The 23,365-nt window shown below is 48.4% G+C and overlaps 1 protein-coding gene across 1 annotated transcript in view; it reads left to right on the plus strand.

Annotated features, from left to right (window-relative positions):
- Nucleotides 1-23,365, plus strand: part of LOC135057451 (alpha-2-macroglobulin-like protein 1) — a 275,363-nt gene that overhangs the window by 30,052 nt on the left and 221,946 nt on the right. The window contains exons 2-6 of the mRNA XM_063963344.1: nt 2,419-2,494; nt 5,856-6,039; nt 7,318-7,483; nt 13,444-13,496; nt 14,883-14,903. Of these exons, the coding sequence (XP_063819414.1) occupies nt 2,433-2,494; nt 5,856-6,039; nt 7,318-7,483; nt 13,444-13,496; nt 14,883-14,903 (486 nt within the window). The 5' untranslated portion in view covers nt 2,419-2,432. The remainder of the gene's footprint in view (nt 1-2,418; nt 2,495-5,855; nt 6,040-7,317; nt 7,484-13,443; nt 13,497-14,882; nt 14,904-23,365) is intronic.

The raw sequence follows: 23,365 nt of genomic DNA on the forward strand, positions 1-23,365 counted from the left end.
GGTCTTGCCCTGTGCTGGGTGGAGCTTCTCATGCTGGGTAACCTTGCCCTGTGCTGGGTGGAGCTTCTCATGCTGGGTGGTCTTGCCCTTTGCTGGGCGGAGCTTCTCATGCTGGGTGGTCTTGCCCTGTGCTGGGCGGAGCTTCTCATGCTGGGTGGTCTTGCCCTGTGCTGGTCAGAGCTTCTCATGCTGGGTGGTCTTGCCCTGTGCTGGGCGGAGCTTCTCATGCTGGGTGGTCTTGCCCTGTGCTGGGCGGAGCTTCTCATGCTGGGCGGTCTTACGCTGTGCTGGGCGGTGCTTCTCATGCTGGGCGGTCTTACGCTGTGCTGGGCGGTGCTTCTCATGCTGGGTGGTCTTGCCCTGTGCTGGGCGGAGCTTCTCATGCTGGGTGGTCTTGCACTTTGCTGGGCGGTGCTTCTCATGCTGGGTGGTCTTGCCCTGTGCTGGGAGGAGCTTCTCATGCTGGGTGGTCTTGCGCTGTGCTGGGCGGTGCTTCTCATGCTGGGTGGTCTTGCACTGTGCTGGGCGGTGCTTCTCATGCTGGGCGGTCTTGCGCTGTGCTGGGCGGAGCTTCTCATGGTGGGTGGTCTTGCGCTGTGCTGGGCGGAGCTTCTCATGCTGGGTGGTCTTGCACTGTGCTGGGCGGAGCTTCTCATGCTGGGTGGTCTTGCACTGTGCTGGGCGGTGCTTCTCATGCTGGGTGGTCTTGCGCTGTGCTGGGCGGAGCTTCTCATGCTGGGTGGTCTTGTGCTGTGCTGGGCGGAGCTTCTCATGCTGGGTGGTCTTGCGCTGTGCTGGGCGGAGCTTCTCATGCTGGGTGGTCTTGCACTGTGCTGGGCGGAGCTTCTCATGCTGGGAGGTCTTGCACTGTGCTGGGTGGTGCTTCTCATGCTGGGTGGTCTTGCACTTTGCTGGGTGGTGCTTCTCATGCTGGGTGGTCTTGCACTGTGCTGGGTGGTGCTTCTCATGCTGGGTGGTCTTGCACTGTGCTGGGTGGTGCTTCTCATGCTGGGTGGTCTTGCACTGTGCTGGATGGAGCTTCTTATGCTGGGTGGTCTTGCACTGTGCTGGGTGGTGCTTCTCATGCTGGGTGGTCTTGCACTGTGCTGGGTGGTGCTTCTCATGCTGGGTGGTCTTGCACTGTGCTGGGTGGTGCTTCTCATGCTGGGTGTTCTTGCACTGTGCTGGGTGGAGCTTCTCATGCTGGGTGGTCTTGCACTGTGCTGGGCGGAGCTTCTGATGCTGGGTGGTCTTGCGCTGTGCTGGGCGGAGCTTCTCATGCTGGGTGGTCTTGCCCTGTGCTGGGCGGTGCTTCTCATGCTGGGTGGTCTTGCGCTGTGCTGGGCGGAGCTTCTCATGCTGGGTGGTCTTGCCCTGTGCTGGGCGGAGCTTCTCATGCTGGGTGGTCTTGCGCTGTCCTGGGCGGAGCTTCTCATGCTGGGTGGTCTTGCCCTGTGCTGGGTGGAGCTTCTCATGCTGGGTGGTCTTGCGCTGTGCTGGGCGGAGCTTCTCATGCTGGGTGGTCTTGCCCTGTGCTGGGTGGTGCTTCTCATGCTGGGAGGTCTTGCGCTGTGCTGGGTGGTGCTTCTCATGCTGGGTGGTCTTGCACTGTGCTGGGTGGTGCTTCTCATGCTGGGTGGTCTTGCACTGTGCTGGGCAGAGCTTCTCATGCTGGGTGGTCTTGCCCTGTGCTGGGTGGTGCTTCTCATGCTGGGAGGTCTTGCGCTGTGCTGGGTGGTGCTTCTCATGCTGGGAGGTCTTGCGCTGTGCTGGGTGGTGCTTCTCATGCTGGGAGGTCTTGCGCTGTGCTGGGCGGAGCTTCTCATGCTGGGTGGTCTTGCACTGTGCTGGGTGGTGCTTCTCATGCTGGGTGATCTTGCACTGTGCTGGGTGGTGCTTCTCATGCTGGGAGGTCTTGCGCTGTGCTGGGCGGCCCCCAGTGTTTGTGATTTAGCAGATACAGCTACTGATGCTGAATGAAGGCCTGTGTCAGATGTATCACATTATGTAATGACATACCGCCCCACTTTCAGGAGGGTGTAAGCAAGACTCCGGTGTGGCGCGCCTGCCCGGGAAAAGGGGGCATGGACTCAGTAAAGGGGGTGTGGCTTTGTGGCAATACCGCGATCGCGAGCCACTCCCCGCTTTCCGTCATTATGCTCTGTGAGCTGCTGGCATGCCCTCTGTCTCCCGTGAATAGACGCTGGGGTTGTCGGATCTATATCCAGACAAATGCATGTCGGAATGGATCCGACTCTTATTGAATACACCCCATAGTGTATGTAATCAGTGAGCAGTAGATTATGTGACTGAGTAATAAAAGTGTGTAATCTATAGCATTATGAGTGTAATGAGATCTCCTGACTACTGAGAAGAGAGCAGAATGTGAGAGTGACCCTATTTCTGTCTGTCCGTCAGGTCCGGGCACCGTGATGCGGGCGCTATGTCTCCTATTATCCCTGCAGGTGACACTGGCTCTAAGCGACAGAATACCGTAAGTACAGACTGAGAACCGTCTCCGGCGTCTACTGTATGTTCTAGGTTCATCAATGTCAGTCATTTACTTCTATATAATGAGGATGTTACGTATCAAGGCCCTCATTCCGAGTTGTTCGCTCGCAAGGCGATTTTAGCAGAGTTGCTCACGCTAAGCCGCCGCCTACTGGGAGTGAATCTTAGCATCTTAAAATTGCGAACGAAGTAATCGCAATATTGCGATTACACACCTCGTAGCAGTTTCTGAGTAGCTTCAGACTTACTCGGCATCTGCGATCAGTTCAGTGCTTGTCGTTCCTGGTTTGACGTCACAAACACACCCAGCGTTCGCCCAGACACTCCCCCGTTTCTCCGGCCACTCCTGCGTTTTTTCCGGAAACGGTAGCGTTTTTTCCCACACGCCCATAAAACGGCCTGTTTCCGCCCAGTAACACCCATTTCCTGTCAATCACATTACGATCGCCAGACCGATGAAAAAGCCGTGAGTAAAATTCCTAATTACATAGCAAATTTACTTGGCGCAGTCGCAGTGCGAACATTGCGCATGCGCATTAAGCGGAAAATCGCTGCGATGCGAAGATTTTTACCGAGCGATCAACTCGGAATGAGGGCCCAAATTCATTATTTACTTCTCTGGACTAGTCTTGTAAAATCATTTCTGCAATCTAAATGATACACTTATGTGAATGTTTTGGTCTATACAGTAATATTATATATAAACTTTTCTGTACTTCATCTGGGGGTGGAGCTTTTAGTCATGTGGCTCCGACTCCATGGAAGTCACTTCCCCGCCCAGTGTGAGAGGCCCCAACTATAGAATCCTTCACACACAGACTCCACTGTTACTCAGCATTACTGTAATGTCACTGTACTGTCTCCAGGCTCTCTGTATTGTATGAAAAGCTTTTCTGTACTTCATGGTTTCTGTAATGTATTATGGGCCTAATTCAGATCTGATCACTGGGCTGCGTTTTTTGCAGTCCTGCGATCAGATAGTCGCCGCCTACAGGGGCAGCGTATTTTCACTGTGCAAGTGTGCGATCGCATGTGTAGCAGAACTGCTCAAAATAAGTGTACGCAGCCCAGGACTTATAGGCCCTACACACTCGCGATGTGCAGCCGAGCTGCCCGACCGCCGATACGGGCGACGGGCGACCCGGCGGCGGGGGGGCAGTGACGGGGGGAGTGAAGTTTCTTCACTCCCCCCGTCACCCGGCTCCGTAGACTTGCAGGCAAATATGGACGATCTCGTCCATATTGGCCTGCATGCACAGCCGACATAGCACCAGCGATGAACGAGCGCAGGGCCGCGCATCGTTCATCGCTGGTGCCTCTACACATGCCAATATGAACGTTATCTCGTTCATTAATGAACGAGATCGTTCATATCGTGCAGTGATATCGGCATGCATGTAGGGCCCATTACTCTTCCTGTGCAATTGAATCCTGCTGATCGGGGCCGGAGCTGACGTCAGACACCCTCCCTGATAACGCCTGAGTTTTCCCAGACACTCCCTGAAAACGCTCAGTTGCCACCCGCAAACGGCCTCTTCCTGTCAATCACCTTGCGAACGCCCGTGCACCATGCCATCGCTGACCGCCGATGCCCGTTGTAGCCATCCAACGTGACTGTATTGCGGCTCAGATGCATGCACAGTTCAGACCTGATCGCCCGCTGCGCGAAAACGCACATCAGCGATCAGATCTGAACGGCCCCCTATGTCCATTCTGTTACGCACCTTGAGTCCTATGGGAGAAAGAGCGCTATATAAATATTATTATTATATATACTGTAGTGGAGATCAGTGGTGCGGTGTCTAGGGGTGTAATAATGGTCCACACGCAGCGTTCCAGGGTTAAATAAATGAAAGAAATGCTTTACTGGTAGCAGGAATCAAACAGAAGATAACAAACAGCCTAGCCCCCGTGCAGGGCACTACTGGGTCTAAAGTGGACGGAGATAAGTACCAGACAATCAGCCCCTAATTGCCATGTCACAGGCTGGGTTTGAAAAATGACAGGCAGGAGCTGATTGGCTGGTACTTTATCTCCGTCCACTTTATCACTGTCCAAGGCTTAGTAAATAGACCCCTATCTCACTATACAGGCAGTCTTGTCTGCTTCTTGCCTACCTTGGCTTGGCTGCCACGGCTTCTCAATTCAATCTTGAGGCACCGTGGCCTACTCACACTCAAGGCCCACTGGCCTGGCTTCTTCTCAGCAGCGTAAGCACAGTCACGGAGATTGGTGGTCTTCCCCGGCACACCATGCAAAACCATGCACCCCAGGGGCGGAATATTACATTGCAGGACCTGTAGAAACATTTGGTTAATGTTACTGGCCATCACTGTGAGGCTGGCATTGCCAACTCCCCCTCTGACCCCGTAGTGGCAGCACCCTTGCACTGGTAACAGTTTTGCCACTTGCACCACGCACACAGAAACTTCTCTCTAAGTCAACTTCCCATATTTGGTTATTTTCCTGACTCGGACAATCGGTTCCTGGAAAGCTCCTAAACTGTCGCCCATTGCTCCTCAGCCCTGCAGCCGTTGTGATGTGTCACCATAGAAATATATGATATGACATTTGATCATCACCTGATGTTACCTATGAAGATGCAAACCTCTCCCCACACATAGGGGGTCATTCTGACCTGATCGCACGCTAGGTTTTTTCGCCACGCTGCGATCAGGTCAGAATTGCGCATGCACCGCAATGCGCAGGCGCGTCGTACAGGTACAAAGCGGATCGTTGCTGAGCGATGGATTTAACGAAGAATCCATTCGCACAGCCGATCGCAAGGAGATCGACAGGAAGAAGGCATTTGTAGGTGTCAACTGACCGTTTTCTGGGAGTGTTTGGAAAAACACAGGCGTGTCCAAGTGTTTGCAGGGCGGGTGTCTGACGTCAATTCCGGGCCCGGACAGGCTGAAGTGATCGCAGCGGCTGAGTACGTTCTGGGCAACTCAGAAACTGCACAAAACTTTTTTGTAGCGCTCGGCTGCACAGGCGATCGCACACTTACAAAGCGAAAATACACTCCCCTATGGGTGGCGACTATCTGATCGCAGCTCTGCAAAAAGTAGCTAACGAGCGATCAACTCGGAATGACCCCCATAGTGTCTTTCTGGGGAATAGTAAGTGTGGTATAACCGGGAAAATCAGAAGTACTGGTTTGCTCCTCATCCGCGTTTATTGCTTATCAGGGGACAATGATGACCAATGTATCCATACTCACTGTTTTATGCCGTTGTGTGATTAGGGGGTTTTACATGAAGCCTGTATTAGAGAGAGGCACCATGAGATCTGCGGCATTGTGTGCGTCAGGAGTGAGGTATTTATTCATGTTTCCATGTTAGATACTTTGCAGTGATTATTCCTCCGGACCTGTATTACCCATCAGATGAGATGTTCTGCATCCACACTCCCAAGAACCTTAGCGGATTCTCTCATATATCTGTGGATTTAAAGGTCGCATCCGGATCCAAGACCCTGTATACAATGCAACCCGGCAGCTCCAGGTGGCACTGCGCGTCTTTCCAGGTAAAGTCAGGAGCTGGTTTCTATGGCGTAATTCCAAAGGATTCTATTCAATGGAAAATTTAATTAAACATTAGTCAAATATCACTCATTATTATTAACAGCACACCATTGCCTTGTGTCTGTGTGCGGTTTGTATGTTCTCTCTGTGTTTGCATGGGTTACCCCAGGGTATTGGGGGTCATTCCGAGTTGTTCGCTTGTTGCCGATTTTCGCAACGGAGCGATTAAGGCGAAAATGCGCATGCGCATGGTACGCAGTGCGCATGTGCTAAGTATTTTTGCACAAAACTTAGTAGATTTACTCACGTCCGAACAAAGAATTTTCATTGTTGAAGTGATCGGAGTGTGATTGACAGGAAGTGGGTGTTTCTGGGCGGAAACTGACCGTTTCCTGGGAGTGTGCGGAAAAACGCAGGTGTGCCAGGATAAAACGCGGGAGTGTCTGGAGAAACGGGGGAGTGGCTGGCCGAACGCAGGGCGTGTTTGTGACGTCAAACCAGGAACGAAATGGCCTGAGCTGATCGTATCTACTGTGCCTATCATAACCGTAATCTACTTGTAAAACAATGTGTACCCTTTCTCCGCACCGACTGTCACAATGTTTCAGTATTTTATGTATATTTATGATATTGAGGAACCAAGCAGTATGACTGGTTATCCAGAGATGTGTGTCGGACCATTTTTGCTGGTTTTGGTTCTAACTTGTTGGAGGGTTTTGGTTTTGCATAAACGGCCTCACTGGGTTTTGGTTCTGGATACGGATTCTAAAAAAAAAATACAAATGAATAAAAACAGCTAAAATCATGTTATTTTTGCAATCCAAACCAAATCCAAAACCCGAAAATCAGATTTAAAACCCAAATTCCGGCATTTGCTTCTCGTTGGGCTTTCATTTAATGTTATTGATGTTTGTATTTTGGGGTCAAAGTTGCAAAGCCACCACTAAATGAATGTAGCCTTTGGTGCATTGGGTTCTGTGATATCTGCTTTAGATAACATGAGCAATTTATTGGGAGAAACACTGAAAAGATGACATTAATAGATGGGATTGACTGCATGTGACCGCTGGACGTGTGTACTAGTGACAGCTGCGGTTTTGTGAGAGATCTATTGCCCCATCTTCCAAGCTGTAGTGACCCTGCATTGGTTCTGCAGATGGACCAAGAACTGCATGTGGTGTATACAAATGTTCTGCATTATATGAGTAACTGACCTAATATTACAGGTAGTAACCAAAAAGTGCAGATTTAATGCTACAATATTACTCACCCATTTCCAGGTTCCGGAACCTTCTGCGGCCACAGAGAATGTAGACATTGAGGTACAAGGACATGAGATTGGAGGCAACAAGATACAGTTCAGCACCAAATCTCTGACTGTCCGGAGGAAAAGTAATGGAACTTTCATCCAAACTGACAAACCCAAATATAAACCAGGACAAAAAGGTGAGGAGTAAGGAGATGTTACAGTGTACACGGGCGCTAAACTTGGGCGTCTCGGATGGAAGAAGTTTGTAGCTACATTTGCATAAACTCATAGATTTACGACTACCAATAGACGCTCCTGTACAGGCTTTTGCGCATAACTCAGAATCAGCCCCACAATATTTTCCAATTTTTAAGACGTCTTTCTCCAAATTCGGGGTACTGCAATGGGTACAAAATGTGTACATAGTTATGCCTGCCTGTTTGCGAATTTATTTAAGCTTTGTTACATCTATCATAACAAATTTGGTAATATTTTAATGACTTATTGATTATTTAAAATGTATCTGGGTAGGGGCCATATTAGGTTTACAGATTTTATCCAATATTTGAAAGAAATTGATGATGATTATTTTTTTACCCCACAATGCAAAGTTAACCAAATAAAAAGTCTTCTGTGTTTTTTTGGGACTTGATGATCAAGACACTGTTACTTTTTTTATGTGTGTATCTAAATAGTTACAAAACTATACTAAATCATCAGGTTGAACAGACTGAATTACTGCCTGGGTGGTTTAGAATTTCCAAAGTCCAGGATTTTTTTAAGGATTCTGAACTGCAAGGACTGGTTTAAAGTCTGAAATTGATTCCAATTTGGATACAACTTCTAAGTTTAATCAGATAGGACATGCTATATCCAAACGTATACGAGCATTCTTATCAGAGATCACTTCTTAGCACAGATTCTAGCCCCTATTCCTAGAGTAAGGTATAGATGATTTAAAACAATGAGAACACTGCAGTCCTCACATTTATCAAATAAAGGACGTATGTGGAAGTTAAAGACTCCTTATTATACTCATTAATTATAAAAAGTTACAATACAATTCCATAGTCTACGGCACAATAGGCCACAGAATAGAGCAGGGGATAGAATAACTAACATAAGGTCACGGGGAATACATGTTAAACTTTGTGGAGTAAAAATCAGTAATTTTATGTAAAATGGGCCCTATGGCATTATGGGTGGTATACAGGGGTGTCAATGCGGTCAGTAACACCCGGTGTGCTGTAGCACCCACCCCTGCGTGTACTTTCAGCATGCATGGCCACATGGGAAGGGGGAGTGGCCTCATGCACGCACCCTGTTGTAATCACTTCAAGGGAGTGGAGGGGAGTGCTCAGCAATCCCAGAGTTGCTGGGCTGCCCCTGAAGACTCATCTGGCTGCACTGCTGTCTCCTACTGTACACTGTGACACAGCCGAGTGCTGTGTGTAATGTTACAGTGTAACACCCAGCTCCTGTCACATGGGAGGAGTCTGCATTATGGTATCATCCCTTGGAGGATGACAACCGGGTGCGGTCTGCACCCCCCCTAGTGATGCCACTGGCGATACAGTTGTCATCTGTCAAGGTTTTCTTGTGCCTTCCTTCCATGAGCAAACACCAAAATGCTCTGCCCCCACCCACTTATATAACTACTCAACAGGCCGGTTATAATAGTAAGTACAGTACCTGTAGCAGTGCAATGGACAAGGAAGTTTAGATATCATAAAAGAGATGGCCCCAGGGCTCCAATAGAGCCTTCTTCAGTCTCTTGCTTATTTCAATATCTTTAAAGATAAAGCATCTTCTCCACCTTACTAAAAGTATCCAACACAATACTGGCCATCCCCGGGGTCTAGCTTCAATGATCAGGAGGCAGATCATACACTGTGGGCTTCAGGAGGTCATATGAGTTTAGGAGGTACAGAAACCCCTATGGGGGGAATACCCATGTACGGAGCCTGGGCTCACAAGTTACTCCAGCTCATTATTGCCGCTAGGATCACACAGGCTAGATAATTAGAATGACGCACAGGTATCTTTATTCTAAATTGAGTACAATATAATACAGTACAGGTTAGTAAATATAAGGTGCACTAACAATTGCCAGGGACTCGCCAGTTTTTCAGGTGAAGGCTAACCCATGCTGGTATAACTAAGGTGAGACCTACCTGGCTCTTGTTCTTTAATACCCCTGCAGTTCCCACGCTGTTATGTGGCACTCCCTGAGCAGGTACTCATTACCATAGCCTCTGGTATGGGGCTGCATAGGCAGCCCCATACCTGTCTACTAGTTACCCCCATGGTGTGGGGCAGTGAGCCTGGAGATAATCTGGATTCCACAATGGTACAGCTGGCAAGGGCAATGTACTACCAGGTGGAGTGTCGTCCCAGGAGAGTTCTCCCAGGCGGAGTGTCGTCCTAGCAGAGTTCTCCCAGGAGGAGTGTCGTCCCAGCAGAGTTCTCCCAGGCGGAGTGTCGTCGCAGCAGAGTTCTCCCAGGCGGAGTGTCGTCCCAGCAGAGTTCTCCCAGGCGGAGTGTCATCCCAGCAGAGTTCTCCCAGGCGGAGTGTCGTCCCAGCAGAGTTCTCCCAGGCGGAGTGTTGTCCCAGCAGAGTTCTCCCAGGCGGAGTGTCGTCCCAGCAGAGTTCTCCCAGGCGGAGTGTCATCTCAGCAGAGTTCTCCCAAACGGAGTGTCACCCCAGCAGAGTTCTCCCAGGCGGAGTGTCACTCCAGCAGAGTTCTCCCAGGCGGAGTGTCACTCCAGCAGAGTTCTCCCAGGCGGAATGTCGTCCCAGCAGAGTTCTCCCAGGTGGAGTGTCGTCCCAGCAGAGTTCTCCCAGGCAGAGTGTCGTCCCAGCAGAGTTCTCCCAGGCGGAGTGTCGTCCCAGCAGAGTTCTCCCAGGCGGAGTGTCGTCCTAGCAGAGTTCTCCCAGGCGGAGTGTCACCCCAGCAGAGTTCTCCCAGGCGGAATGTCGTCCCAGCAGAGTTCTCTCAGGTGGAGTGTCGTCCCAGCAGAGTTCTCCCAGGTGGAGTGTCGTCCCAGCAGAGTTCTCCCAGGTGGAGTGTCGTCCCAGCAGAGTTCTCCCAGGTGGAGTGTCGTCCCAGCAGAGTTCTCCCAGGTGGAGTGTCGTCCCAGCAGAGTTCTCCCAGGTGGAGTGTCGTCCCAGCAGAGTTCTCCCAGGTGGAGTGTCGTCCCAGCAGAGTTCTCCCAGGCGGAGTGTCGTCCCAGCAGAGTTCTCCCAGGTGGAGTGTCGTCCCAGCAGAGTTCTCCCAGGTGGAGTGTCGTCCCAGCAGAGTTCTCCCAGGTGGAGTGTCGTCCCAGCAGAGTTCTCCCAGGCGGAGTGTCGTCCCAGCAGAGTTCTCCCAGGTGGAGTGTCGTCCCAGCAGAGTTCTCCCAGGTGGAGTGTCGTCCCAGCAGAGTTCTCCCAGGTGGAGTGTCGTCCCAGCAGAGTTCTCCCAGGTGGAGTGTCGTCCCAGCAGAGTTCTCCCAGGTGGAGTGTCGTCCCAGCCCACACCTGCTGGAATATCCCTCTCCCATGAAATTGCTATAATCACTGTAGCATCATCAGGTCTTCTAATGAGCTTGGGGTATGGGTCGTTGAGTCGACCCCACTTAAGTCGACACTCATTAGGTTGACCACTGAAGGTTGACAGTTGCATTAGGTCGACAGGCACTAGGTTGACATGGCCGTTAGGTTGACATGTACTAGGTCGACAGGTAAAAAGGTCGACATGAGTTTTTTGAAAAAAAATTATGTAGTTTTCTGCGTAAAGGGACGGGGAATCCCAATTAGTGCACTGTGTCCCCTCGCATGGCTCGCTTAGCTCGCCATGCTTCGGGCAAGGTGCTTCGCTCCGCTGCGCTCGTACCGTTCCAATTGTAGTCCACGTGGATCGTTAAGTATGAGAAAATCCAAAAATGTGATTTTTTTTTTAAACTCATGTTGACCTTTTCGACCTGTCGACCTAGTACATGTCGACCTAATGCAACTGTCGACCTTCAGTGGTTGACGTGATGACTGTCGACCTAAGTTGGGTTGACCTAACGGCCGTCTCCCTAGTGTGTGCTGTTCAGCCTGTCGCACTGAATATCTCAGGCAGCTGATGGAGCGTAACTGATCTGATATAATAAACAATTTATTAAGGATTGTGTTATATAATATCTATTTGCCAGAAGAGGGGAATTCCTAGTAAGCCCTATGTCATATACTTAGTCAGATCAACATTAATACGTTCATATTGGATATTGGGGGTAATTCTGAGTTGATCGCAGCAGAAGGTTTGTTAGCAATTGGGCAAAACCATGTGCACTGCAGGGGGGCAAATGTAACATGTGCAGAGAGAGTTAGATTTGGGTGGGTTATATTGTTTCTGTGCAGGGTAAATACTGGCTGCTTTATTTTTACACTGCAATTTCGATTTCAGTTTGAATACACCCCACCCAAATCTAACTCTCTCTGCACATGTTACATCTGCCCCCCTGCAGTGCACATGGTTTTGCCCAACTGCTAACAAACTTGCTGCTGCGATCAACTCAGAATTAGGCCCATTGTCAATGTGCGCCAACAAAGAGACAATCCTTTTCTGTACATTGCCACCCTATACTCCCTCTGCCCCTGGTCTCTCTCTCACTCTCTCATAGTTACTCGCCAAATGGGGAAAATGGGAGTGAGGCACCATTCTTCATCTCAATGGGAGTGAGGCACCATTCTTCATCTCAATGGGAGTGAGGCACCATTCTTCATCTTGCCATGGGTGCCAAAGACCCTAGTTACACATCTGTTTGGGGGTTGTCACACTGCAATAATACGGCTCATAGCAGTGATGTATAGGATTCCACATATGAACGACACAACCTGCACTACATTGCCATCAAGATGCCTGGCCACAACGCACAATAGGGTCATACGTTATCCAGTCCCCTGCCCAGTCCACCCACTTACCTCCAGGTCAGGATGACCCCTGAGCTATGTGCCATTGGGGTGATCATCTCTAGATGTGGGAGACCAATCATTTATTAGGGACCCCCATAAGGTCCCCTAGTGGACCATGCCTGATACCGAGGAGCACTGGATACTGGGGGAATTCGGTTGTTTCTCCCCTCAGCCTCCACTAGATGGCACCCATCGGAGCAATTCAATAATTCTATTCGGGCGTGCTGAGCCACAGGAAGACACATTTCAGCTCGCAGACCCACATTCTGGCGAGCTGAAATGTGCTAAAAGTGACCAAATTGGGTGCCCAATGGCAATCTTTGCAATCACGCCTATTAGTTTACCCGGGTTTAATTGCTTTACACGGGCGCAATTGCCGTTATTAGCAGGATCAATTGAATATCACCCCAGCAGTCTCACATCACTTCAGATCGGAGATCGGGCGCGATAACAATGAAATTCCCCCCTATGTGTCATGTTCAGTTTTGCTGTCTGCTATGATTTGTGGATTAGGAGTTTGCTAAACACACACTAAACCGCTGCTTAGTAATTTCCTATTTTAGACTCTGGGACCCAGTTATATATGAAATGTATAATGGCCCTCATTCCGAGTTGTTCGCTCGGTAAAAATCTTCGCATCGCAGCGATTTTCCGCTTAATGCGCATGCGCAATGTCCGCACTGCGACTGCGCCAAGTAAATTTGCTATGCAGTTAGGAATTTTACTTACGGCTTTTTCATCGTTCTGGCGATCGTAATGTGATTGACAGGAAATGGGTGTTACTGGGCGGAAACAGGCCGTTTTATGGGCGTGTGGGAAAAAACGCTACCGTTTCCGGAAAAAACGCAGGAGTGGCTGGAGAAACGGGGGAGTGTCTGGGCGAACGCTGGGTGTGTTTGTGACGTCAAACCAGGAACGACAAGCACTGAACTGATCGCAGATGCCGAGTAAGTCTGAAGCTACTCAGAAACTGCTACGAGGTGTGTAATCGCAATATTGCGAATACATCGTTCGCAATTTTAAGATGCTAAGATTCACTCCCAGTAGGCGGCGGCTTAGCATGAGCAAATCTGCTAAAATTCACTTGTGAGCGAACAACTCGGAATGAGGGCCATTGTGTGATACACTGTGCTGTCTGCCGCCTGTACTGATTGCGCTGTATCACTTCTGATTCTGTAAGTACCCAAACCCTACACTAATAACTCTGTCCCCTCCTAGTCATGTTCCGCATTGTGACAGTGGATCAGGATATGGAAATATCCAAAGAAAATGTGAGTATGTTACATTATTACAGTTACAGTCTTGGAACATATTATATATTATTATCCTTTATTTATATGGCGACACAGGGGATCTGCAGCGCCCAATTACAGAATACATAAATGAAAACTCAAAACGGGACAATAGTGACTTACAGCTGAGACAATATAGGACAAGTACAGGGTAAATAACACTGACATAGGTATCAGGGTAGCCGAAAAACGTAGGATTTAGTGCTGTTGCGGATGGTTTAAGTAAGAGAAGGATAAACACATGAAGGATTGAAGGCCCTGCTCATGAGAGCTTACAGTCTAAAGTGGAGCGGCAGACGGGGTAGACAGTGAGCGTGGAATAGAGGGTTAGGATGAGATTTGGCTGGGTTTGGTAAAGAAGTGGGTCTTCAGAGCTGTTTGAAGTTTTGTAGAGAGGTGGAGAGTCTGAGGGGGAGAGGTAGGGAATTCCAGAGAAATGGTGCAGCACGTGAGAAATCTTGGAGGTAGGAGTGGGAGGAAGTAATCAGTAGGCAGGAGGGGTTCACTACGATATGCCGGCGGTCGGGCTCCCGGCGACCAGCATACCGGTGCCGGGAGCCCGACCGCCGGCTTACCGACAGTGTGGAGAGTGCAAATGAGCCCCTTGCGGGCTCGTTGCACTCGCCACGCTACGGGCACGGTGGCGCGCTACGCGCGCCACACTATTTTATTCTCCCTCCAGGGGGTCGTGGACCCCCACGAGGGAGAATAAGTGTCGGTATGCCGGCTGTCGGGCTCCCGGCGCCGGTATGCTGGTCGCCGGGAGCCCGACCACCGGCATACTGAAGACCACCCGGCAGGAGAGGCGGCGTGCATTAGCAGAGGGAAGAGGACGGGTGGGAGAGTAAAGGGAGATAAGGTCAGAGATGTAGATGGGAGAGGAGTGGGTGAGGGCTTTGTAAGTGAGTGTGAGAAGCTTGAATTGGATTTGGAAGCAGAGCCAGTGAAGGGCTTGTATGAGAGGGAAGTGAAACCCCAAACTTGTCAGTATTGTCAGATTTGGGGATGTACTGTAACTGCTGGGAACCCGTACACCGACATAATGTTCACACCTGTAGTGTGCACAGGAATACCCGTATAGCTATACCATGCTCAGCAAGAAAGCCCATCTATATACTGTACCGGCCGGTGCACAGTATCACTCCGCTGCATACACTGACATCTCAGCAGGTATATCCCTGCGCTTTCCCGAAAATAACAGCTGCAATTCTAACGAAGAGCTTTTGTAGTTTAACAATAACCTTTGTAATCTGAGTGATGTAATACTGCGACCCGTGATACACCCCCCACCCCCCACACACACTCCTGCATACAGTATGTAATAATAGTATGTAATAATGATCTGTCTTTTCCTTCTCTGTGCAGTACCCGCTGGTCGAGATCCAGGTGAGCATTCTATATTCGAACTGAATAGTAGAAATCTTATTAATTAGATTCATAGGGTTCCGGTATGAATGGTCGACCATGTTATGGTCGACAGTCATTAGGTCGACCACTATTGGTCGACATTGACATGGTCAACATGGACACATGGTCGACACATGAAAATGGTCGACACATGAAAGGTCGACACATGAAAAGGTCGACATGAGTTTTTTCACTTTTTTTGGTGTCGTTTTTTGCGTAAAGTGACGGGGAACCCCAATTAGTGCACCGCGTCCCCTCGCATGGCTCGCTTCGCTCGCCATGCTTCGGGCATGGTGCCTTCGCTCCGCTACCGCTTCGCTCGGCACAGATTACCGTTCCAATCGTAGTCCACGTGGATCGTAAAGTATGGAAAAGTTCCCCAAAAGAAAAAAAAGAAAAAAAAAACGCATGTCGAACTTTTCATGTGTCGACCTTGCACGTGTCGACCATTTTCATGTGTCGACCATGTGTCCATGTCGACCATGTCAATGTCGACCAATAGTGGTCGACCTAATGACTGTCAACCATAACATGGTCGACCATGTGAACGGATACCGATTCAAAGTACATTTATCAATAGACTGAAGAATTTATTTCTGTGTGTGTGTATATATATATATATATATATATATACACACACACACACACACACACACACACACACACACACACACACACACACACACACACACACATATATGGTGACTGTTATAACAAGAAAACCCACATTTGTATGCCATTAGAAATGAGAAGAAATGTCAGCATTTCAGTCCTTGGCACAGACCTTGCCCCGTGACATTCTTCCCATATCGCCATCATCAGAGGTCTCGAGATGGATCTGTGCACAGGACAGAATGAAGGCAATGCTTCAGTCTTCTGCTTGGAGCTGCACCCTGGTGATTGAACGTCACTACTGTATATACTTTTGTTACTAGCTCTCGATGTGCAAAGAACGTAGCAAAGTCTAGTTGGCTCCAGGATATGCTGCTGGTGTGTTAATGGTGGGTAAGTGGTGTGCAGTGATACTTTCTAGAGTTATATGGTTCCAACTGGCCTGGATCATACCATTGTTACCTGCAGGAGGTGCTGCCTTTGTTGCAGAGTTTGCAGACCAAACATCTGGCATCAGGGAGAGCTGTCCCTGGTGGGTTCCCCGTGTGGAGGGTTCTCTTGCTTGTGAATTAGCAGTTTGTTGCTGACTTGTGGTGGCGCTGCTCAGCGTGTTTGGCTTGTTTCAATGAAGAAGTCTGATCGCATACCTTGTACTGGTGGAGGGTTACTGTTTGTTTTGGAGACTTGAAACATATTCTGATGTGCGTTGCACTGAATCCTGAGGTCCCTGCTCTGAGCCAAGCACATTAATGGTTCTGTTTATGTCAAAGTGTTCTGCAGTCTCCAGAAGCTCAGCTTCTGCTTTGGCAGCTGCAACTTCCTTCTCCGCAGTCAGCTTCCCCATAATCGCCTCAAAGCGTTTTTTCTACATATCTTTCTCTGCCTCCGGGCGTGATCTCTTTATTTCTTTCTCTGCCTCCGGGCGGGATTTCTCTATTTCTTTCTCTGCCTCCGGGCGGGATTTCTCTATTTCTTTCTCTGCCTCCGGGCGGGGGTTTCTCTATATCTTTCTCTGCCTCCTGGCGGAATTTCTCTATTTCTTTCTCTGCCTTCGGGCGGGGGTTTCTCTATATCTTTCTCTGCCTCCTGGCGGAATTTCTCTATATCTTTCTCTGTCTCCGGGTGGGATTTCTCTATTTCTTTCTCTGCCTCCGGCGGGATTTCTCTATTTCTTTCTCTGTCTCCGGGCAGGATTTCTCTATATCTTTCTCTGCCTCCGGGTGGGATTTCTCTATTTCTTTCTCTGCCTCCGGGCGGGATTTCTCTATATCTTTCTCTGCCTCCGGGCGGGATTTCTCTATTTCTTTCTCTGCCTCCGGGCGGGATTTCTCTATTTCTTTCTCTGTCTCCGGGCAGGATTTCTCTATATCTTTCTCTGCCTCCGGGTGGGATTTCTCTATTTCTTTCTCTGCCTCCGGGCGGGATTTCTCTATTTCTTTCTCTGCCTCCGGGCGGGATTTCTCTATTTCTTTCTCTGCCTCCGGGCAAGATTTCTCTAATTCTTTCTCTGCCTCCGGGCGGGATTTCTCTATTTCTTTCTCTGCCTTCGGGTGGGATTTCTTTCTCTGCCTCTGGGCGGGATTTCTCTATTTCTTTCTCTGCAATCAGGCGGTATTTCTTTATTTCTTTCTCTGCAATCAGGCGGGATTTCTCTATTTCTTTCTCTGCCTCTGGGCGGGATTTCTCTATATCTTTCTCTGCCTTCGGGCGGGATTTCTCTATATCTTTCTCTGTCTCCGGGTGGGATTTCTCTATTTCTTTCTCTGTCTCCGGGTGGGATTTCTCTATTTCTTTCTCTGCCTCCGGGCGCGATTTCTCTATTTCTTTCTCTGTCTCCGGGCAGGATTTCTCTATATCTTTCTCTGCCTCTGGGTGGGATTTCTCTATTTCTTTCTCTGCCTCCGGGCGGGATTTCTCTATATCTTTCTCTGCCTCCGGGCGGGATTTCTCTATTTCTTTCTCTGCCTCCGGGCGGGATTTCTCTATTTCTTTCTCTGTCTCCGGGCGGGATTTCTCTATATCTTTCTCTGCCTCCGGGTGGGATTTCTCTATTTCTTTCTCTGCCTCCGGGCGGGATTTCTCTATTTCTTTCTCTGCCTCCGGGCGGGATTTCTCTATTTCTTTCTCTGCCTCCGGGCGGGATTTCTCTAATTCTTTCTCTGCCTCCGGGCGGGATTTCTCTATTTCTTTCTCTGCCTTCGGGTGGGATTTCTTTCTCTGCCTCTGGGCGGGATTTCTCTATTTCTTTCTCTGCAATCAGGCGGTATTTCTTTATTTCTTTCTCTGCAATCAGGCGGGATTTCTCTATTTCTTTCTCTGCCTCTGGGCGGGATTTCTCTATATCTTTCTCTGCCTTCGGGCGGGATTTCTCTATTTCTTTCTCTGCCTCCGGGCGGGATTTCTCTATTTCTTTCTCTGCCTCCGGGCGGGATTTCTCTAATTCTTTCTCTGCCTCCGGGCGGGATTTCTCTATTTCTTTCTCTTCCTCCGGGCGGGATTTCTCTATTTCTTTCTCTGCCTTCGGGTGGGATTTCTTTCTCTGCCTCTGGGCGGAATTTCTCTATTTCTTTCTCTGCAATCAGGCGGGATTTCTCTATACCTTTCTCTGCCTTCGGGCGGGATTTCTCCATTTCTTTCTCTGCCACGGGGCGGGATTTCTCTATATCTTTCTCTGCCTCCGGGTGGGATTTCTCTATTTCTTTCTCTGCCTCCGGGCGGGATTTCTCTATTTCTTTCTCTGCCTTCGGGCAGGATTTCTCTATTTCTTTCTCTGCAATCAGGCGGGATTTCTCTATTTCTTTCTCTGCCTCCGGGCGGGATTTCTCTATTTCTTTCTCTGCCTCCGGGCGGGATTTCTCTATTTCTTTCTCTGCAATCAGGCGGGATTTCTTTATTTCTTTCTCTGCCTTCGGGCGGGATTTCTCTATTTCTTTCTCTGTCTCCGGGCGGGATTTCTCTATATCTTTCTCTGCCTCCGGGTGGGATTTCTCTATTTCTTTCTCTGCCTCCGGGCGGGATTTCTCTATTTCTTTCTCTGCCTCCGGGCAGGATTTCTCTATTTCTTACTCTGTCTCCGGGCGGAATTTCTCTATATCTTTCTCTGCCTCCGGGTGGGATTTCTCTATTTCTTTCTCTGCCTTCGGGCGGGATTTCTCTATTTCTTTCTCTGTCTTCCGGGCGGGTTTTCTCTATATCTTTCTCTGCCTCCGGGTGGGATTTCTCTATTTCTTTCTCTGCCTCCGGAAGGGATTTCTCTATTTCTTTCTCTGCCTCCGGGCAGGATTTCTCTATTTCTTACTCTGTCTCCGGGCGGAATTTCTCTATATCTTTCTCTGCCTCCGGGTGGGATTTCTCTATTTCTTTCTCTGCCTCCGGGCGGAATTTCTATTTCTCTGCCTTCGGGTGGGATTTCTCTATTTCTTTCTCTGTCTCTGGGTGGGATTTCTCTATTTCTTTCTCTGCAATCAGGCGGTATTTCTTTCTTTCTTTCTCTGCCTTTGGGCGGGATTTCTCTATTTCTTTCTCTGCCTCTGGGTGGGATTTCTCTATTTCTTTCTCTGCCTCCGGGCGGGATTTCTCTATTTCTTTCTCTGCCTCCTGGCGGGATTTCTCTATTTCTTTCTCTGCCTCTGGGCGGGATTTCTCTATTTCTTTCTCTGCCTCCGGGTGGGATTTCTCTATATCTTACTCTGCAATCAGGCAGGATTTCTTTATTTCTTTCTCTACCTCCGGGTGGGATCTCTCTATTTCTTTCTCTGCCTCTGGGCGGGATTTCTCTATTTCTTTCTCTGCCTCCGGGTGGGATTTCTCTATTTCTTTCTCTGCAATCAGGCGGTATTTCTTTATTTCTTTCTCTGCCTTCGGGCGGGATCTCTCTATTTCTTTCTCTGCCTTCGGGCGGGATCTCTCTATTTCTTTCTCTGCCTTCGGGCGGGATTTCTCTAATTCTTTATCTGCCTTTGGGCGGGATTTCTCTATTTCTTTCTCTGCAATCAGGCGGGATTTCTCTATTTCTTTCTCTGCCTCCGGGCGGGATTTCTCTATTTCTTTCTCTGCCTCCGGGCGTGATTTCTCTATTTCTTTCTCTGCAATCAGGCGGGATTTCTTTATTTCTTTCTCTGCCTTCGGGCGGGATTTCTCTATTTCTTTCTCTGCCTCCGGGCGTGATTTCTCTATTTCTTTCTCTGCAATCAGGCGGGATTTCTTTATTTCTTTCTCTGCCTTCGGGCGGGATTTCTCTATTTCTTTCTCTGCCTCCGGGCGTGATTTCTCTATTTCTTTCTCTGCAATCAGGCGGGATTTCTTTATTTCTTTCTCTGCCTTCGAGCGGGATTTCTCTATTTCTTTCTCTGTCTCCGGGCGGGATTTCTCTATATCTTTCTCTGCCTCCGGGTGGGATTTCTCTATTTCTTTCTCTGCCTCCGGGTGGCATTTCTCTTTTTCTTTCTCTGCCTCCGGGTGGGATTTCTCTTTTTCTTTCTCTGCCTCCGGGCGGGATTTCTATTTCTCTGCCTTCGGGTGGGATTTCTCTATTTCTTTCTCTGTCTCTGGGTGGGATTTCTCTATTTCTTTCTCTGCAATCAGGCGGTATTTCTTTATTTCTTTCTCTGCCTTTGGGCGGGATTTCTCTATTTCTTTCTCTGCCTCTGGGCGGGATTTCTCTATGTCTTTCTCTGCCTCCGGGCGGGATTTCTCTATTTCTTTCTCTGCCTCTGGGCGGGATTTCTCTATTTCTTTCTCTGCCTCCGGGTGGGATTTCTCTATATCTTACTCTGCAATCAGTCAGGATTTCTTTATTTCTTTCTCTACCTCCGGGAGGGATCTCTCTATTTCTTTCTCTGCCTCTGGGCGGGATTTCTTTATTTCTTTCTCTGCCTCCGGGTGGGATTTCTCTATTTCTTTCTCTGCAATCAGGCGGTATTTCTTTATTTCTTTCTCTGCCTTCGGGCGGGATCTCTCTATTTCTTTCTCTGCCTTCGGGCGGGATCTCTCTATTTCTTTCTCTGCCTTCGGGTGGGATTTCTCTAATTCTTTCTCTGCCTTTGGGCGGGATTTCTCTATTTCTTTCTCTGTCTTCGGGCGGGATTTCTCTATTTCTTTCTCTGCCTCTGGGCGGGATTTCTCTATTTCGTTCTCTGCCTCTGGGCGGGATTTCTTTCTCTGCCTCTGGGTGGGATGTCTCTACTCTCAATTGCGTTTCTTGCTCAGTAGTGTAGGTCCGTACTTTCACAGTTTCAGCTCTTGCACATGATGTCTGTATTACTGACAGATGAGGAATTTGAGAGAGCACAAGATTGGAACCTTGTTTTGTAATAAAATTTAGTTTTCTGCGACATGATGTTAATGTGTGGCTGCTATTCCCTATGCAGGCGAATGCATTTCATGCATGTAGGTTTCTGTGAAGTAAAATGGTGGTACTCCTTTTGCTGAATGGTCATTGGGCCTAATTCAGATATGATCGCAGCAGCAAATTTGTTAGCATTTGGGCAAAACCATGTGCAGTGCAGGTGGGGCAGATATAACATGCGCAGTGAGAGTTAGATTTGGGTGGGTTATTTTGTTTCTGTGCAGGGTAAATACTGGCTGCTTTATTTTTACACTGCAATTTAGATTTCAGTTTGAATACACACCACCCAAATCTAACTCTCTCTGCACATGTTACATCTGCCTGCCCCCCCGCCCTGCAGTGCACATGGTTTTGCCCAACTGCTAACAAATTTACTGCTTCGATCAGGTCTGAATTAGGCCCATTGTGTGCAGATTCTGTAGAAAGTGTCGTGTTGTCCTTGAGGTGGCAGTGTAGCAAGTCTGTGAGTTAGAATACAGTATGTGTACCACTCACTTTCAGATGATGTTTTGCTCTTCTGTCCTCACTAAAATCTCCTTTGTTTAAACATAGACAGACAGCATAATCCCTTCTACTTTTCCATAATCCAACCCAGATGTGATGATCTGCTGAATCTTGTTCATTATATAGTAGAATAACTCTGCCAGAAACAAACACAGTGCAATTACAATGAGAAACTGACATAATGCAATGCAAACATAACACATAACATAACTGGCTGACAGCAGATCTATGGAGGCAAATTTAGGTGCTGTGCTGGGGGGAGGATATATATAGTATGTCCATATCTATTGCATCATACCCCAATACTCCCAGCTTCCGTGTCTTTCTGTCTATTCATACTGGTAATATATCATACCCCAATACTCCCAGCCTCCGTGTCTTTCTGTCTATTCATACTGGTAATATATCACACCCCGACTCTCCCAGCCTCCGTGTCTGTCTATTCATACTGGTAATATATCACACCCCGAATCTCCCAGCCTCCATGTCTTTCTGTCTATTCATACTGATAATATATCACACCCGATACTCCCAGCCTCCGTGTCTTTCTGTCTATTCATACTGGTAATATATCACACCCCGACTCTCCCAGCCTCCGTGTCTTTCTGTCTATTCATACTGGTAATATATCATACCCCAATACTCCCAGCCTCCGTGTCTTTCTGTCTATTCATACTAGTAATATATCACACCCCGACTCTCCCAGCCTCCGTGTCTGTCTATTCATACTGGTAATATATCACACCCCGAATCTCCCAGCCTCCATGTCTTTCTGTCTATTCATACTGGTAATATATCACACCCGATACTCCCAGCCTCCGTGTCTTTCTGACTATTCATACTGGTAATATATCACACCCCGACTCTCCCAGCCTCCGTGTCTTTCTGTCTATTCATACTGGTAATATATCATACCCCAATACTCCAAGCCTCTGTGTCTTTCTGTCTATTCATACTGGTAATATATCACACCCCGACTCTCCCAGCCTCCGTGTCTTTCTGTCTATTCATACTGGTAATATTTCACACCCTGTCTCTCCCAGCCTCTGTGTCTTTCTGTTTATTCATACTGGTAATATATCACACCCCGACTCTCCCAGCCTCCGTGTCTGTCTGTCTATTCATACTGGTAATATATCACACCCCGACTCTCCCAGCCTCCGTGTATTTCTGTCTACTCATACTGGTAATATATAACACCCCAAATCTCCCAGCCTCCGTGTCTGTCTGTCTATTCATACTGGTAATATATCACACCCCGACTCTCCCAGCCTCCGTGTCTTTCTGTCTATTCATACTGGTAATATATAACACCCCAAATCTCCCAGCCTCCGTGTCTTTCTGTCTATTCATACTGGTAATACAGTATATCATACCACGACTCTCCCAGCCTCCGTGTCTTTCTGTCTATTCATACTGGTAATATATAACACCCCGAATCTCCCAGCCTCCGTGTCTGTCTGTCTATTCATACTGGTAATATATCACACCCCGACTCTCCCAGCCTCCATTGTCTTTCTGTCTATTCATACTGGTAATATATAACACCCCAAATCTCCAAGCCTTCGTGTCTTTCTGTCTATTCATACTGGTAATACAGTATATCATACCACGACTCTCCCAGCCTCCGTGTCTTTCTGTCTATTCATACTGGTAATATATAACACCCCGAATCTCCCAGCCTCTGTGTCTTTCTGTCTATTCATACTGGTAATATATCACACCCCGACTCTCCCAGCCTCCGTGTCTTTCTGTCTATTCATACTGGTAATATATAACACCCCGACTCTCCCAGCCTCCGTGTCTTTCTGTCTATTCATACTGGTAATATATAACACCCCGAATCTCCCAGCCTCCGTGTCTTTCTGTCTATTCATACTGGTAATATATCACACCCTGACTCTCCCAGCCTCAGTGTCTTTCTCTCTATTCATACTGGTAATATATAACACCCTGATACTCCCAGCCTCCGTGTCTT

Source organism: Pseudophryne corroboree, chromosome 3 (genome assembly GCF_028390025.1).
Source record: "Pseudophryne corroboree isolate aPseCor3 chromosome 3, aPseCor3.hap2, whole genome shotgun sequence".
Lineage (NCBI taxonomy): Eukaryota > Metazoa > Chordata > Amphibia > Anura > Myobatrachidae > Pseudophryne > Pseudophryne corroboree.